General features: G+C 46.0%; 1 protein-coding gene across 5 annotated transcripts in view; it reads right to left on the reverse strand.

The window, feature by feature from the left end:
* Positions 1 to 14,522, reverse strand: part of CRYBA2 (crystallin beta A2) — a 29,513-nt gene that overhangs the window by 1,193 nt on the left and 13,798 nt on the right. For 3 of the 5 annotated variants that reach the window (XM_035127231.2, XM_060278151.1, XM_060278148.1), the window contains 3 exons: positions 7,893 to 8,087; positions 4,610 to 4,781; positions 4,184 to 4,325 (listed from right to left, as the gene is read on the reverse strand). In XM_035127231.2, the coding sequence (XP_034983122.1) occupies positions 4,184 to 4,325; positions 4,610 to 4,767 (300 nt within the window). In that variant the 5' untranslated portion in view covers positions 4,768 to 4,781; positions 7,893 to 8,087. Of the gene's footprint in view, positions 1 to 4,183; positions 4,326 to 4,609; positions 4,782 to 6,645; positions 6,824 to 7,892; positions 8,384 to 14,522 lie in introns of those variants that run through there. The other 2 variants (XM_060278157.1, XM_060278160.1) reach the window with 2 other exon arrangements.

The raw sequence follows: 14,522 nt of genomic DNA on the forward strand, positions 1-14,522 counted from the left end.
CTTGAAGTTACTTCTTGGGACATCATGGCACCATTTCTGGATTTTTTTTAACAGACAGTCCTATCGTCAGTGGATGCTTCCCCAAGGCTATTTATTGTGGACTACTTGGTGCTCCTCAGACATGCAAGTTTTGTGCAGGTGTTGTCTTCATCAAAATGCCATCCTATATTCCCTCCCCGCAATTCAATCCAAATACTATTTCTGTTGCTTTTTGTTTTATTTATCAGATATTCTATAGCAGCCATCCCCAAACTTGGCCCTTCAGCTGTTTTGGGACTACAACTCCCATCATCCCTAGCTACCATAACAGGACCAGTGGTCAGGGACAATGGGAATTGTAGTCCCAAAACAGCTGGAGGGCCGAGTTTGGGGATGCCTGTTCTAAAGAAACTGCAAATCCAGGTTAAATGGGGAAATAATATGGGGTGGCATTTTGTTGAAGATACTGTGTGAATGCTGTACAAAACTTGCATGCATAAGTAGCACCAAGTGTAGAATAAATTGCTGTATGGAAGTACCTTATGCCTTTCATCACAAATGTATGGTGATATGACTGAAGCCATAAACTCCTGGTTGGACTAAGAAAGGAGAGGGTCCCAGTTTAGGGATAAGAAATCGAAGGACTAGAGCAGGCATCCCCAAACTCGGCCCTCCAGATGTTTTGGGACTACAATTCCCATCATCCCTGACCACTGGTCCTGTTAGCTAGGGATGATGGGAGTTGTAGTCCCAAAAATATCTGGGGGGCCGAGTTTGGGGATGCCTGGACTAGAGGCTTGGGGAGTCTTTTAATACCCAACAGATAAACCACAAGTTCACCATGAGTTGCCTAACAGATGATCAAACACACCATGGCTTATTTCTCTGACATTTGGTTTATTTTCCAGCTGCCCTAGCCTCATGTCTTTTGGTGAGTGTCTGCAGTGAAGTGGTGAAACACACCATGTTTATGGAAGGGTGCTGGAGTCACAGATAACACCAAGCCATAGTTAAAACAAACCAAGGGTTTCAAGCCAATAATAAACCACAGTTTCATATGGTGATTTGTTGGCAGTAAACAAACTATAGATACTGCTGGGCAGGGTTCACACATAATGCTAAACCATAGTTTAATAAACCATAACTTAGTGTTGTGTGCGAACCAGGCCAGTTATGACAGAGGAAAGGAAGAAAGACAAGATCCTTGAATCTAAAAGAACACCATTTGCTTTTCTTGCATTTTTATCCACCTTCTCTTCCAGCTTTCCTTTTCTTCACTTTCTTCCCTTTATTCCCCTGTGGCTAAGCCACTGTCCTATTGGCAGGTTGGATTGCAATGATCAGATTGCGGTGGATGGTAGAGCTCCTCAGGCATTGCTCTGAAGGGCCCTTTTCCTGCACAACCAGCAGCTGCCAAAATTCCCTGATCTGTATTATGGGCTTGCTCCCTTATTCCCTACCCCCTCCAATGCCAGTCCCTTCAACCATGTGAGGTCTCGTCATCCTTTGGATGATGCAACAATGTTTCTATTTGCTTCCCCTTATGACTGGACATCTATGTGGCCCACCTCCCTTCAAAACCCTTTTGAAAATCCACCTTTTTCCTTAAGGCTTTTGGCACAACCCCTCTTAGTCTCCATCCCCTACAAAGCCTAACTGAACTGTAGACATATATGGTAAACTTCTCAGGAGCTGGAATCTGTATTTTGCACAGTGGTGATACTGCATGTGCACACACACACAGAGCATGCAAAGGAGTTTTATCATCCATTGCCTCTGGTTTCCCTAGATCAGAAGTCGGGACCCTGTGATCCTCCAGACATTGTTGAACTCCAACTCCTATAATTCCCAGCCTGCATAGCCAGTGGTCAGGGATGATGGGAGTTAAGAGACCAGTAACACCTGGAGGACCTCGGGTCCCCCATCCCTGCCTTAGATGTCTGTTCTCCTTCAGCCTAGACTCTGCCTTACCATCCCTATCGCACAGCTTTCCTTTGCCTCTCACTTGGGCATCCTTGGGTATTGTGTGTGCTGCTGCCAAGCAGCTGTTGGTGAATGACTGTCAAGCATCTTTATGGGTATGTCTGTTAACATAGTCCCCAACAAGCAGAAAAGAAAGGCTTGGGATTCTATCCATTATGCAAAGAAAACCCTCCCGGCTTTCCAAGTGGTCAGGACGTGTAGTCTCTAGCTATCCTGCTGTGGACTCAAGGGGTTAAAACTGAAACTGGGCACAGCTGCATCCCCCCTCCCCCTCCCCTATCACCCATTCCTGCAGGCTGATCCTGCCAGCCAGAAACGAGATGATATCTCACACCCCTTTATTAAAGCGCGGACATAATCTGACTAGTTGTTATTAAAGCCCAGAGATGAGGACGTGCAGAGATTTTAAACCCTGGTTAGGAACAGAAGCACAGCCGCTCTTCAAGATGGGGTGATATGCCATACTGGCTATAGCCTGTTTGGAGCGGGTACTATACATTCGCCTGGCTGACACTTGTGAAAAACAAAAACAAAAAACCCTTTCCTTTTCAATGCCAACCTTTCCCACCCTTGACCAGCTTTCTGACTTTAATGCTAAAAAAAAGCACCCCTCCCAACTTTTTCATTTGTCTATGGAAGCTTTTTAATATATGCCACTCCACATTCATTCATTCATTCATTCATTCATTCATTTAGTTTGTTCCTGCCATTGAGGCAGCTTCTTTGCCCCATAGCCATGTGCCAAACTGAGCTGTATGTCTCCCCTTTCTGCCCCAGCACTGTACAGTTTATAAACACCTGATTTCCCCCATAGGCTTGCCTTAGTTCAGTCCACTCTGCTTATGGATTGGGACACTTTTAGACAAAAAATGAGTCCAAAGCATGTGGTTCATTTTAGAGTTATTTACCGCCTTGGCTTGCAGGGTGTGTATTGTTTGTCAAACAGCCTGGGCCTCTTATTGATCTAGCCAAGGGACTCCGCCTTCTGACCGAGATGCTGCCATAAAAGCCCCAATGCACAGCACTTCTGCAGAGGGAGATCTAAATTTTTCATTCTCAATCTCACTCAGTTTAGTGAAAGCAAGGGGAAGGGCTTGGAGGGAATTGTTCTACAGCAGTGATTTCTTCTCTAAGTTTGAAGGTGGCAACCCTAATCTGAGCCTTTCATTGGTTCAGATTAGGGTTGTGGAACCCCAGACCCTGATGAAGCTTTGAACAGAAGGGAAATATTGTCTCATCACTGCAGGACTAAGATGGCAAAAATCAAACTCGGAGCCACTTGTGCTTCCATGCAACTGTAAAAGATGCATCTGGGCCTAGAAATCCTGTCTGAGATCAAAGCTATTTCTTCCCCATAGCCACCCTCATTTGTGAAAGGGCATGAAGATAAGCACGATTGCAACAGTGTTTGGCCCTGTCCTCTCGAGTACATATATTGTTAACTGTTTATATGTGTCCCTTCCCTCCCCGGTTATTGAGTCACTATCTGGAGAATGGGCTTTTACCTTTAAGGCTCCCCAATGATGCAGGAGATGAGATCTCCGCAGCTTCTCCAAACCCCTTTCCCCTTTGTTCCTTCTGACTGCAGTCCTCGCCCTCATTCCACACTGAGCATAATTTTACATTTGCCCTGAGCCCCTGAAAATAAAAAGGTGGAAAACAGGAAGAGTGCCATGGTTTTAGTTGACTTGACAGGAGTTATACAGAAATCCGCAACAAGAGAGTACTGATGAAGAGCTCTGTATAACTCAAAAGCTTGCTTGCTACTGGATTAACAGCACTTCATTTGTCTGATAAAAACAATCACCTTCCTGTTGTGCATCTGTGGGATATCAGCTTGTCAGACAGCCTGTTAATTTCATTTCAGCTTTGTTAATGTCACTCCCCCTGGCAATTTCACTGAAACCACCTTTGTCCTTGATGACTCTTCTGTCATGCTTCCACTTAATTTATTGCAGGCAGCAAATGAAATCGGTATGTTCTGGAAGTAGCTTTGGTTAGGAGAGTACTTTTCAAAGAGATGGTGCTTGATCAATGAAATATGGTATTGTGGTTGTTGTTTCCACCACCATTTGGGGATCCTTTTGCCCCACCAGATAGTTTTGTTTCCTTTTACTTTGTGCTCTCTGAAACGAGGCCAGGAGGCACCCTTCTCCATTGGGGATTGGGTCCCTTTCAGGTGTTTTTTTTCAGGGACAAGAGAGTATATTATTGCACTCACAGCACACTTGATAGTCCGGAAGGAGAGCAGGTGCTCGGTCCTGTAGCCACTGTTCCCACTCCAGGCCTCCCACCGAGGGTAGTCTCCTTTCTCCAAGATGAATTGCTGTCCTTGGTATTCAGGGTACTCAAACCCCACCCAGCTGTAAAGATGAGAAGAGAGAGCGTGCAAATGCTCATAGCTTCAAATTTAAAACTCACAATAAAATTTAAAAATCAAAATCAAATATTGCTCAAACCATCCAATAACTGCCTGCGAAACATTATGGGGTAAAAGACTGGCAGAAGCCCCCTATGGAATTCTCTCTCTCTCTCCCTCCCTCCTTCCACCCGTCAGCCATATATATCTGTGGATTCTCCAAGCATGTTGCTATTTCTTTTCAAGCCAGCTTTGCTAATATTGCTCAATGGACACCGAAGCACTTACGGGCCACTTTCCACCTTAATGGAGCGGATCTTGCGGAAGCCACGTTCCATGATGCTGGGACACTCCATCAGAAACTCACAGCGCTTCCCCTGGAAGTTTTCTTCCTCCCAGACGGTTATCTTGAATTGACCCAGGGTCTCCATGGGCTGGCTGGTCATGGGCAGCTCTTCCGCTATAGAAATGCAAGGTGTGTGGGTTTTTAATGCTTGTTTCTGGTGGTGGCGGCAGCAGGGTGGGGTCAGCCCTGTCCCCCTGCACTACCCACAGAAAATCCAAAGTACATCCTGCTAGCAGCTATCATGGAGTAGCATCCGCAAGCACCATGCCACAGTTAAGAGAATGGGTCATGGAGAAGAGATAGACAGTAGCATCTGAAATGCTACAAAAAGTAATCACTCTGAGTAGGATTATCTGGCTAAGTGATGAATTGTGCAGGCCAAGAGAGTCAGTCCATGATGCTCCTTTTCATCTATTCCTCCCCAATCATCTCATTTTACTACCACCTATCCTTGGCTAGTTTGTACAATGGAGCACCCCCCTGTCCTTGCTGACCAGCGGCTGGATTCATGCAAATGGTGGAGTGAGTCACAGTGGAAAACGGGTGCCTACACACCCGACTCTACCATTAGACAGGGCGATGCAGCTCACCCAAGGGAGCAGGTATGAAGGTCCTATTAAAGGGACCTTATTTCATTTTATATTATACAGGGTGAGTCCTTTAAAAGAAGCCCCGTGGATACAGAGTACACATGTTCTACAGGGCCTCTTTTAAAAGACTCACCCTGTACTTTTCTGACACGGGAGCCAAATATATTGGGTCTTTTCTTTTTTCTTAAATGGAGCCAAATCTCATTCCTTCCTTTAACCTATAGTTCAGTCAACATCTGCAAGCCCTCGTAGGACTGTCAGTCCCCATGATCCAGCTGTATTCCTATCTAAGTTTATGAGGTATGTTGTCTGGAGTTGAAGGGAAATCAGAATCCAAGTGACAGGTCCCCTCCCCTCAATGGAAGAAAAGGTTTTGGAAAGCTTCCTTTACATTTTTATTGCACACAGCCTGGTGCCAGAATTGTGCCATTAGATTTCTGCTGGCCCCTTCCGTCTTACCTTATAGTGCACACTTACTTACACACCCACCCTTCAGTGCTGTGTTTCTGACTTTCCTGCCAAAGCATTCTAATCGTTACTTTTAAAAGAACAAAAGAAAAAAGGGTAGCACTGTTGCAGTTGTGGGTCATACAGAATGCTAGAGGTAGATGGGTCTGAAATGCCATTTAACATAGCCCTCTATCTAAAGGCATGACCAGCCATTCATCAACAACACCCATCAACTAATACAGTCCTGACCACAGCAAAGAGCAGGTGCATCAGGAAAGGTGCCGATAGAACAAACATGTCCGAGTAACTCAAGAAAGCAAGCGAAACCAATACAGAACCATCCCCTGGAGGAATGTGCTGATCCTTTCCTGCCCAATTCATCCCCTTTGTCGGTTGACCCAGAAATTATGAGTTGAAGTCCTTGCAGAGAAATCTTTCCCCAGTGATTCTCCAAGGGAAGGGAAGTATATAGGGAAGGGGGAGACACTCAGTTCCATTCACATTTTCCAAAACAGTTATCCTTCAATTTTGTACTTATCCCAGTTTTGCAATGCAGTTCTCCAAGCAAACAATGTTTACAAAAATGCATGTATTTGGGGAAAGTGTGCATAGAAATGAATATGTTATGGGAAAATAACTTATAAAAATGCATTATATTAGGGGGAATGGCTAGCAAAAATGTGTACATTAATCAAAACTGCATCCAAAAGTATGTTTATTAGGAGATATATACGCGCTAAAATGAAAATGAATTTTTATGAGAATTTAGGGAAATAAAGCACAAAATTGCTGCAGAAATATGAGGAATCAAATTTAAGACTGGAGAAACCGAGAGAACCAAAACTTAGGTCCATCCATCCCTACCAGGATACCACACATAAGGACACAGGGGGTGGGTCACTGGGGCTGTTTGGGGAGGGCAGGGGGCTGGTACTTACTTGGCTGGCAGTGCACGGAGGCAAGAGTGGTGGTGCTGGGCTGGGGGACCCCAGCAGCATTATATAGCCTGGCTTGGCCAAGTGTCCAATGACTGCGCACCAATAGGTTGTGCTGAGTCAGCAGTGGAAGCTGTGGGAGGTGAAGCAGCCCAGCCCCAGCCTGCGCTGTCCATTCCTCTTACCCATCATGGTGAGATGCCTCTCCTCTCTCCTGAGGCTAACAATGGGAAGCACTGGGCATGTTTGCTTAGCAGCGGAGGGACACAAAAGACAAAGGCCCTGACGTGCCATTTTCCTTTCACCCTCCAAACAATGCCTCTGCTCAGCTGGAGGATTAAGAACACGGCCCTTTCCCAGGGCATTGCACGGGAAAGGCTGGCAGCCATTCCACAGGACAGTGAAGCTACCCCTGGCGCCATCAGGGATGCCACTCTAGAGAAATGCCCCCCTCTGCCCCAAGTGCCTCATCCTTTCCTGTCCCTGGCATTGTGCCCCTCAGAGTGTGAACCTTCCCGAGCCTACACATCTGGGGTGATTCAAAAACCCTCAACTTAGCTCCAGACTTCGTGACTCAGATTCCCCCTCTTGACTGTAGTTTCCTTCTTACAGAGCTACAATGGGCAGCACCCTGAACAAACTACAGTTCCCAGGTTCCTTTGGGGGGAATCATGTGCTTTAAATGTGTGTTGGATGTGCTGTAAATGTATGATGTGGGCCTGCCACACCAAAGCGATAAGAATGCACATTTCTGCTTTGGCACCCTTTACATTTTACCCTTTGACTGCTATCCCATAGGGGTGGAGAACCTGCAGCCTTCCAGGTGTTGGTGGATTACAATTTACATCCTCCCTGACCATTGGGTGTGCTGGCTGCGGCTGACAGGAGCTGCAATCCAACAGCTGGTGTGTTACAGGTCCCCCCAGCCCCTGTTGTACCTAGTTGGGGTAACAGCTGTAGGGAATAAGTCTACTCCAAAGTAGTAGATAATAAGCAAGAATCCACATCTAAAGTAACCTGGAGGCATATGTCAACAACTACCGTAATAGGTAAATGCCACAAAAGCATGTTATTTCCCTTTAAGAATTCTGGGTGCACAGTTACAATTTTTAATCAACCTTAGGAAACTACAGTGTCCAGAATTCTTTGAGGAAAAGAATGTGCTTTAAAAGTATCGTATACACAGAGCCATAATGTATGCGCAGCCTTGTGGGGTTGCGTTCCAGCCACAGTGATGGTAGAGTACTTGCCTTGCACAACAATGAAGGGCTGTCCATTTGTATTTCAGAGTAACCTCTGTGGGAGCCACACCTGGTTCAGTGGCCTCCCAGCCCATTCTATTTTTGCAGAAATCCTTCCACGAAAATCCAGCACTCTGTTGTGGTTGTTGAGAATCCCACCCTGGCCCACAAGGGGGTGCAAAAGGGCAGGAATTGTTCAGGGAACTGCAAGAGAGAAAAACAATCGATAGCCACTCACTGAAATGAATCAAAACTATTTTCCCCTTGCTTTCCCCTTTTGATGTTCTATACCAGGCTTCCTCAACCTCGGCCCTCCAGGTGTTTTGAGACTACAACTCCCATCATCCCTGACCACTGGTCCTGCTAGCTAGGGATGGAAGTTGTAGGCCAAAAACTTCTGGAGGGCTGAGGTTGAGGAAGCCTGTTCCATAGATTATTACAATTCTGTATTGATAGGTTTAGATCAGGGGCCATCAACCTTTTTCAGCAGGGGGCCAGTCCACTGTTCCTCAGACCTTGTGGGGGGCTGGACTATTTTGGGGGGGGGGGGTGAATGAATGAATTCCTATGCCCCACAAACAACCCAGAGATGCATTTTAAAGAAAAGGGCACGTTCTACTTATGTAAAAACATGCTGATTCCTGGACCATCCGCGAGCTGGATTTAGAAGGCGATAGGGCCGGATCTGGCCCCCAGGCCTTAGTTTGCCTACCCTTGGTTTTAGATGTAATATTGATCTGTTTTTCACCCTTCCAACACCCCTCTCCTTTTCTCTCAGGCTGTCTGAAGATTGTGGCTCTGTGGGCAGAGACCTATCATTCTATATCCATACAACACTTTGTGCATATTAGGTGCTTTCATAAATGACCAGTTATGATGTGTGTGTAGTTTGATGGGGTCATAGGCTGTGATCTTGGGCTCACAGTTATCACGCTAGGCAGTATTTTCCCCCTTCGGTTACATTTTTGGCTTTTAACCAGTTAATTAACTGATTCCTCTTCAATATTCTTACATATTAAATTAGGCACTTTACATTTATAAAGATGAGTGAGGTGCACACTGCATATGTAAAATAAATACATGGCAAACCTCAGTGAAGTTGCCTCTCTGAGGATGCTGAGGGCAACTTAGTACCTCTTAGATGTGTAAGGTGATCCATGCGACTTCAGCATTTCTGAGATCCAGGCCCATGAGGCAGATGAGGCAACCGCCTCACCTGGAAGGATCCACATGGACTGCAAATCTGGCCTCCAAGGAATGCATCACTCACCAGTACGGCAACGGTGCCAGCAGCAGCAGCTACAATATGCTCCTTGGAGGCCAGATACGCAACCTCCTTGGCAGCTTCTCCCCCATGCTGAGTCGATCTCTCAGCTGGTCTCATCCAACTCCGTTATCAGTGTTAATCTTTATCCCCCCCCTTTCCTGATGTAGATCTTCACTCCCCTCTTTTTTGTGGCAGGGTTTGTGTGCCATAATGTCTTCGTCTCCTACAAAATATGGGTTGGACTAGATGACCCATGGAACACTTTCCAAATCTACAATTCTATGGCTCTGTGTATTTTGTGTTTTTATCTTGTATTTTTATGCTGTGAACTGTCCTGAGATCTTCAGATGAAGGGCAGTACAGGCAACTCCCAGTTTGCGCTGGCTTGCGTTCCAGGTGTTTGCATACTTGTGTGAAATCGTGTCTAATCAGAACACTCATTGAAAGCCTGTGTTCCACCCCTGCCCCATTCCAACTCTTTTTGTGATGTTTTTGGGTCGCTTCCAGGTTTGGCACAATGCACACATTTGCAGTTGCGCACATATGAGATGTGCCTAAAATGGTCGCTGGCTGTATACAAATTTCGCTGGCTGTATACAAATTTAATAAATAAATAGTCACAAGTGTCAGATTGCAGCCATGCATTCTGATGTGTTGTGTTTTGTGGCCCCACCATTTTTATACTTTCATAGTCATTCTATAATTAACTTTGACCCCTATGTTAGGAATGGCTTGGGTGAGTTGAACTTCCCCCACGCTAGGAAGATGAAGGATTAGATGAGAAGACCACAACTGCCTCCATAAGGAAAGTGGGGACGAGTCTCAAAAATTGTGCTGTTTAACTTTGCATCAAGGGGAAAGAGAATGCAGCAATATGCCCCCCAGCATCCAAAGGTGATTCAGCTCCTTAATGCATTGGAACAATTACATCTCATGCCCTTCTGCCAGCTGTTCTATCCTCAACAACTGGTGCTGTCTCTAGGGGTTCCTAACTAATCAGCCAGCCATACACAAGCAAGTGAAGGAAAAGTGGGTGGTATTTTGTTTCCTGTGTTGAAGTTGCTGCCTCCTATTGTTAGCTCAAGGCCTTCTCCTGCTGCATAAGTTAATTTGATCTGTCAGATCCATTCTATGCAGCACTAAAACAGATCATGTCTTTTGTTGTATCCAGCAGGTATGGTCAGTAAATATCCCTTCCTTGCAAGGTTTTCAGATTAATTTGGACCTCAACAGAAGGTTGGTGGTTCGAATCCCTGCGACGGAGTGAGCTCCTGTTGCTTGGTCCCAGCTCCTGCTCACCTAGCAGTTCGAAAGCACATCAAAGTGCAAGTAGATAAATACGTACCGTTACAGCGGGAAGGTAAACGGCATTTCTGTGTGCTGCTCTGGTTCGCCAGAAGCAGCTTTGCCATGCTGGCCACATGACCTGGAAGCTGGACGCCAGCTCCCTTGGCCAATAATGCGAGATGAGCGCCACAACCCCAGAGTCGGTCATGACTGGACCTCATGGTCAGGGGTACCTTTACCTTTATTGATTGGCTGGTCTACTTGCAAGTGGTTTCCCTATTACTTCCCTCCATGTCCTTTACTGGCTCGGGGTGCCCAAATGCCACAGGAAGCAATGGGTTAAATTAGGTACTCCAAATGGCCCCATCCCACTCCACCCCAATGACCAGCCTTGAAACTTCCAAAGCAAAAGTGTCTCTATTTGGTAGAGTTCAGTTGTCATTTCCTGAGTCCTTGGCACCCAGGCGAAGGCCAAGTAGCTTGCCATGTAAGAATAAGAAAAATTGCACCTCCCAAAACAAGTTATTCTATGCTTCTGTTGAAAGAACAATGTTGCATCCCGTCACCCTACTGTGGTATTGGTGGAAAGAATGTCTGTGGTTTATATCTAGAAGGCTTGGCTGATCTAGTTGGTGAATTAAATGTGAGCAATCATTTCAGTTAATACATCTCTGGAGTACCTACAAAGAACTTGGCATCATTATCTTTGATTCATTTGTTATAACAGACCAGAGTATAATTAGTTTGTTGAGCTACGGTAAATCACTGAGTAACCAAACCTTCTATTTGACTTCATTAAAAGTGACTGAACCAATGAAATCACTTACTTTCACGTCATGGGACCAACCCCAAAACCAGCCACACAATTACATCCACAAATTAGCTAAATGTTGAATAAGGAACCGAGGCAATAATAAATCCTACCACTTGTTAAGTGTATGATTGAGTAAATTATTCTGCAGATTTCCGAAGCGTGGGGCATCACATTGCCTTCCCTTATTTTCAGCCCCTCTAGGTGGAATAATAGGAAAGCAGGTGAGCAATTGCATAGATTTAACAGACTGCAGCAGATCCCTCAGTGTAGATTCCTGGTCCCCACATGTGTGTGACTGTCCAGTACTAGGGAGACAGTTTTGCTGCAGCCACATTTTCCCCCTCCCTCCCTGGAGCAGATGGAAGCAGCACCAACCCCTGTTTATCTTGCCACCCGTTGCCTGGTGCACTGTTTGCTCCGAGGACCATTTCCTGCTGCAGGCACAGATACAGCTGGGTTTATTTACCAGGTCTGGTTGATTAGATCAGGAATAGCTCCCACTGCCTCTCTTCTCTCTCTCTCTTCCCCCAACTCACACTCTCTCCCTGCTACTGCCATCTGATTTCACTAACAAATCATCCTGCCCCCTTAGGAAGGAAATGCAAATAGGGCAGGGAGCCTGTCATTTACCCCAATACAGCCAGGTGCTAAGGTGGCAGGAAAAGCATCTCCTTCAGTGAGAGCTAGATGTCCAGGCCACTGAGTCCATTCCAAATACAAGGAAAGCTCATTAAAACCAGAGTACACCACCTGTTATTTATCACTTTGGGTACTGTGGACCAGCAGGCAGTTCTGGCAGCATTTTGGACAGGGCACTCTTGTTTTTTTCTGACACTCCTTCGCTCCAGCACAAATGTTCTTGAACCTTAAGCTTAGGAATGACCAGTCGCCTCTTTCTCATGCACTCACTTGCAAGTTTCTGATTGCTCATTGCCTCATCATCCTCACGGGTTGCCTGATCTGAAAATCCCAAGAGGGCAGCGAGCTCCGGGACCTCTTGTGGAGAGTCTCCATCTTCAGTCTGTTACCTCTATAGTGCCCCTTTGGACCTCACTACTCCCTTGAGATTTCCAGGTCTAGGCAGGTCTTTGCCTCTTTAGGAGCTTTTCCACAATATTGCAGCTATTAAAGGGACATAGACCACACCATACAAAGGTGGCAGCCTTACCTCTAGTTTCCAAAATACCTCTGCCTATCCACACCTTTCCTGCCGTCATCTCACAGGCTTTCCCATCCTGAACCCCTTAATGTTAGATGTTCTTCCAAGATGCGAACCATATAACCCTTCAAGCATAACACTAAATTTGGCTTTATAAAGGTGGCGAGGAAATCCAATGTGAAAAATAAATAAAAGGGCACTCTCACAGCAACATATGGACATGTGTGCAACACCAGTATTTGGAAGGGACATTTGGATGTGCCAGCCCACAGGGTCAGATTTCTTGGGAAGACCTTGCTTCTCAGCTTTCTGGTCTGCTTCAGTCTGCTTCACACCCAGTTCTCCTTGTACCCAGCCAAATTGATACCCTCTTCCCTCCCTGGAGTGAAGGTACTGTTTAGCTTATTGGTTTGTCCCTTGAGCTGATGGAATGTTCATGACCAGCATCATCTGGTCAGGTTACCTTGGATCAAGTTCAATTCTTGCAGTCTGAGAATGCAGACAAGCTACTCGAAGGAGATTGACTAAGTGTCCTTTTGACTCTTGCCCATCATGGCTTAAAAAGGGCAGGTGAAAGGGTGTTGCTGGGTGAGTCCACTGAGTTACGAATGCCTTGTCGTGCAGGAAGGAGAAGGTGCCACTGGTCCTTAAGGAGGCAATGGTCCATCCCCTTCCCAAGAGAGATTCCCTGGATACAGAGGTATTGAACAACTATTCACCTCCAAATAACCTCTTATCAGACAAGTTGCTTGATAGTGCATCAAAACTGCCTTTGTCACTCTGCTCAGTCAATTCCTGCATTAGATTTTACTTCCAAATTCTGTAGGTGCCTTACAGTGCGTTACAGTTGTGCTTTTCTAGAAAGCCCAAAGCACACATACAATGCATCATTAATGATGCCCCTGTAAGGTAGGCCAATACGATTAACCACATATCATATAGCTCAAGGGTAGTAGTTCACTGAAGGCACCTACTGAGTTCTTGACTAAGCTGAGCTGTTTGCTCAGAGGGGCACCCAGTTCAAAGCTCATGCTCTTACCCACTCCCCAGATGCCTTTAGGAGAAGGATCTTTTGAGAGGAAGGCTCTGAAGGAACCTCTGAAAGGAAGAGCATCAGCTTAATGTTTCTCTGTATTTGGACACTGGGAATACACACACACACACACACACACACACACACACACACACACCTTGCCCTTGGTACACAGTGTGAAAGGAAACAGGCCTGCTGATATCCTGAGCATAGCTTCTCCCGCCCCCGCCCTGAACATCAAGTTACCTGTCTGGCCTCTCTGATTGCTATGGGGACTAATCCACCTGAAAGGCCACAAAAGACCAGCCAGCTGTTACCACACAGATGATGATGTCTCAATGCCTGGCTCCTGGGACTGAACAAGGGTCTCTAATTGATGCCACTTCCATAGTGGAAGCCTCCTAGCTCCATAGAACTGTATAGCATAGGACCTTAAACATATGAACCCACAGAACTGACACACTATGGAACTGCTTTGTTTAAATAAAAAGTGTGCCACCTCTCTCAAACTTGAGGCAGCTAACAACAGTGATAAAAAGTGAGATGGAATTTCACAGCTAAAACAAAAACAAGGACTGGGGGGATTAGAATGCCTATATCTAATTTCCCCCCAAAAAATATGTGCATTGTATTCCCCCCCCTGCATGTCAAGAGAGAGGGAGGGACACAACAGGATTTCTTCCTGTAAACTGGACCAGTGTGTTGGGGCAACCACTGTGAAGGTCCTGCTTCCTTCCTCAGTATCGAAACTCCTCAGCAGGGCCCAACAAGAGGGACTTTAACTGGCAGCGGTACTAAACAAAATATAGTAACCTTACTATTAGAACACGGCTGGCGCTGTGGGTTAAACCACAGAGCCTAGGGCTTGCCGATCAGAAGGTCACCGGTTCGAATCCCCGCGACGGGGTGAGCTCCCGTTGCTCGGTCCCAGCTCCTGCCAACCTAGCAGTTCAAAAGCACGTCAAAGTGCAAGTAGATAAATAGGTACCTCTCCAAGCAAGAAGGTAAACGGCATTTCCATGTTCTGCTCTGCTTTGCCAGAAGCGGCTTTGTCATGCTGGCCACATGACCTGGAAGCT

Source organism: Zootoca vivipara, chromosome 1, assembly GCF_963506605.1.
Source record: "Zootoca vivipara chromosome 1, rZooViv1.1, whole genome shotgun sequence".
NCBI lineage: Eukaryota > Metazoa > Chordata > Lepidosauria > Squamata > Lacertidae > Zootoca > Zootoca vivipara.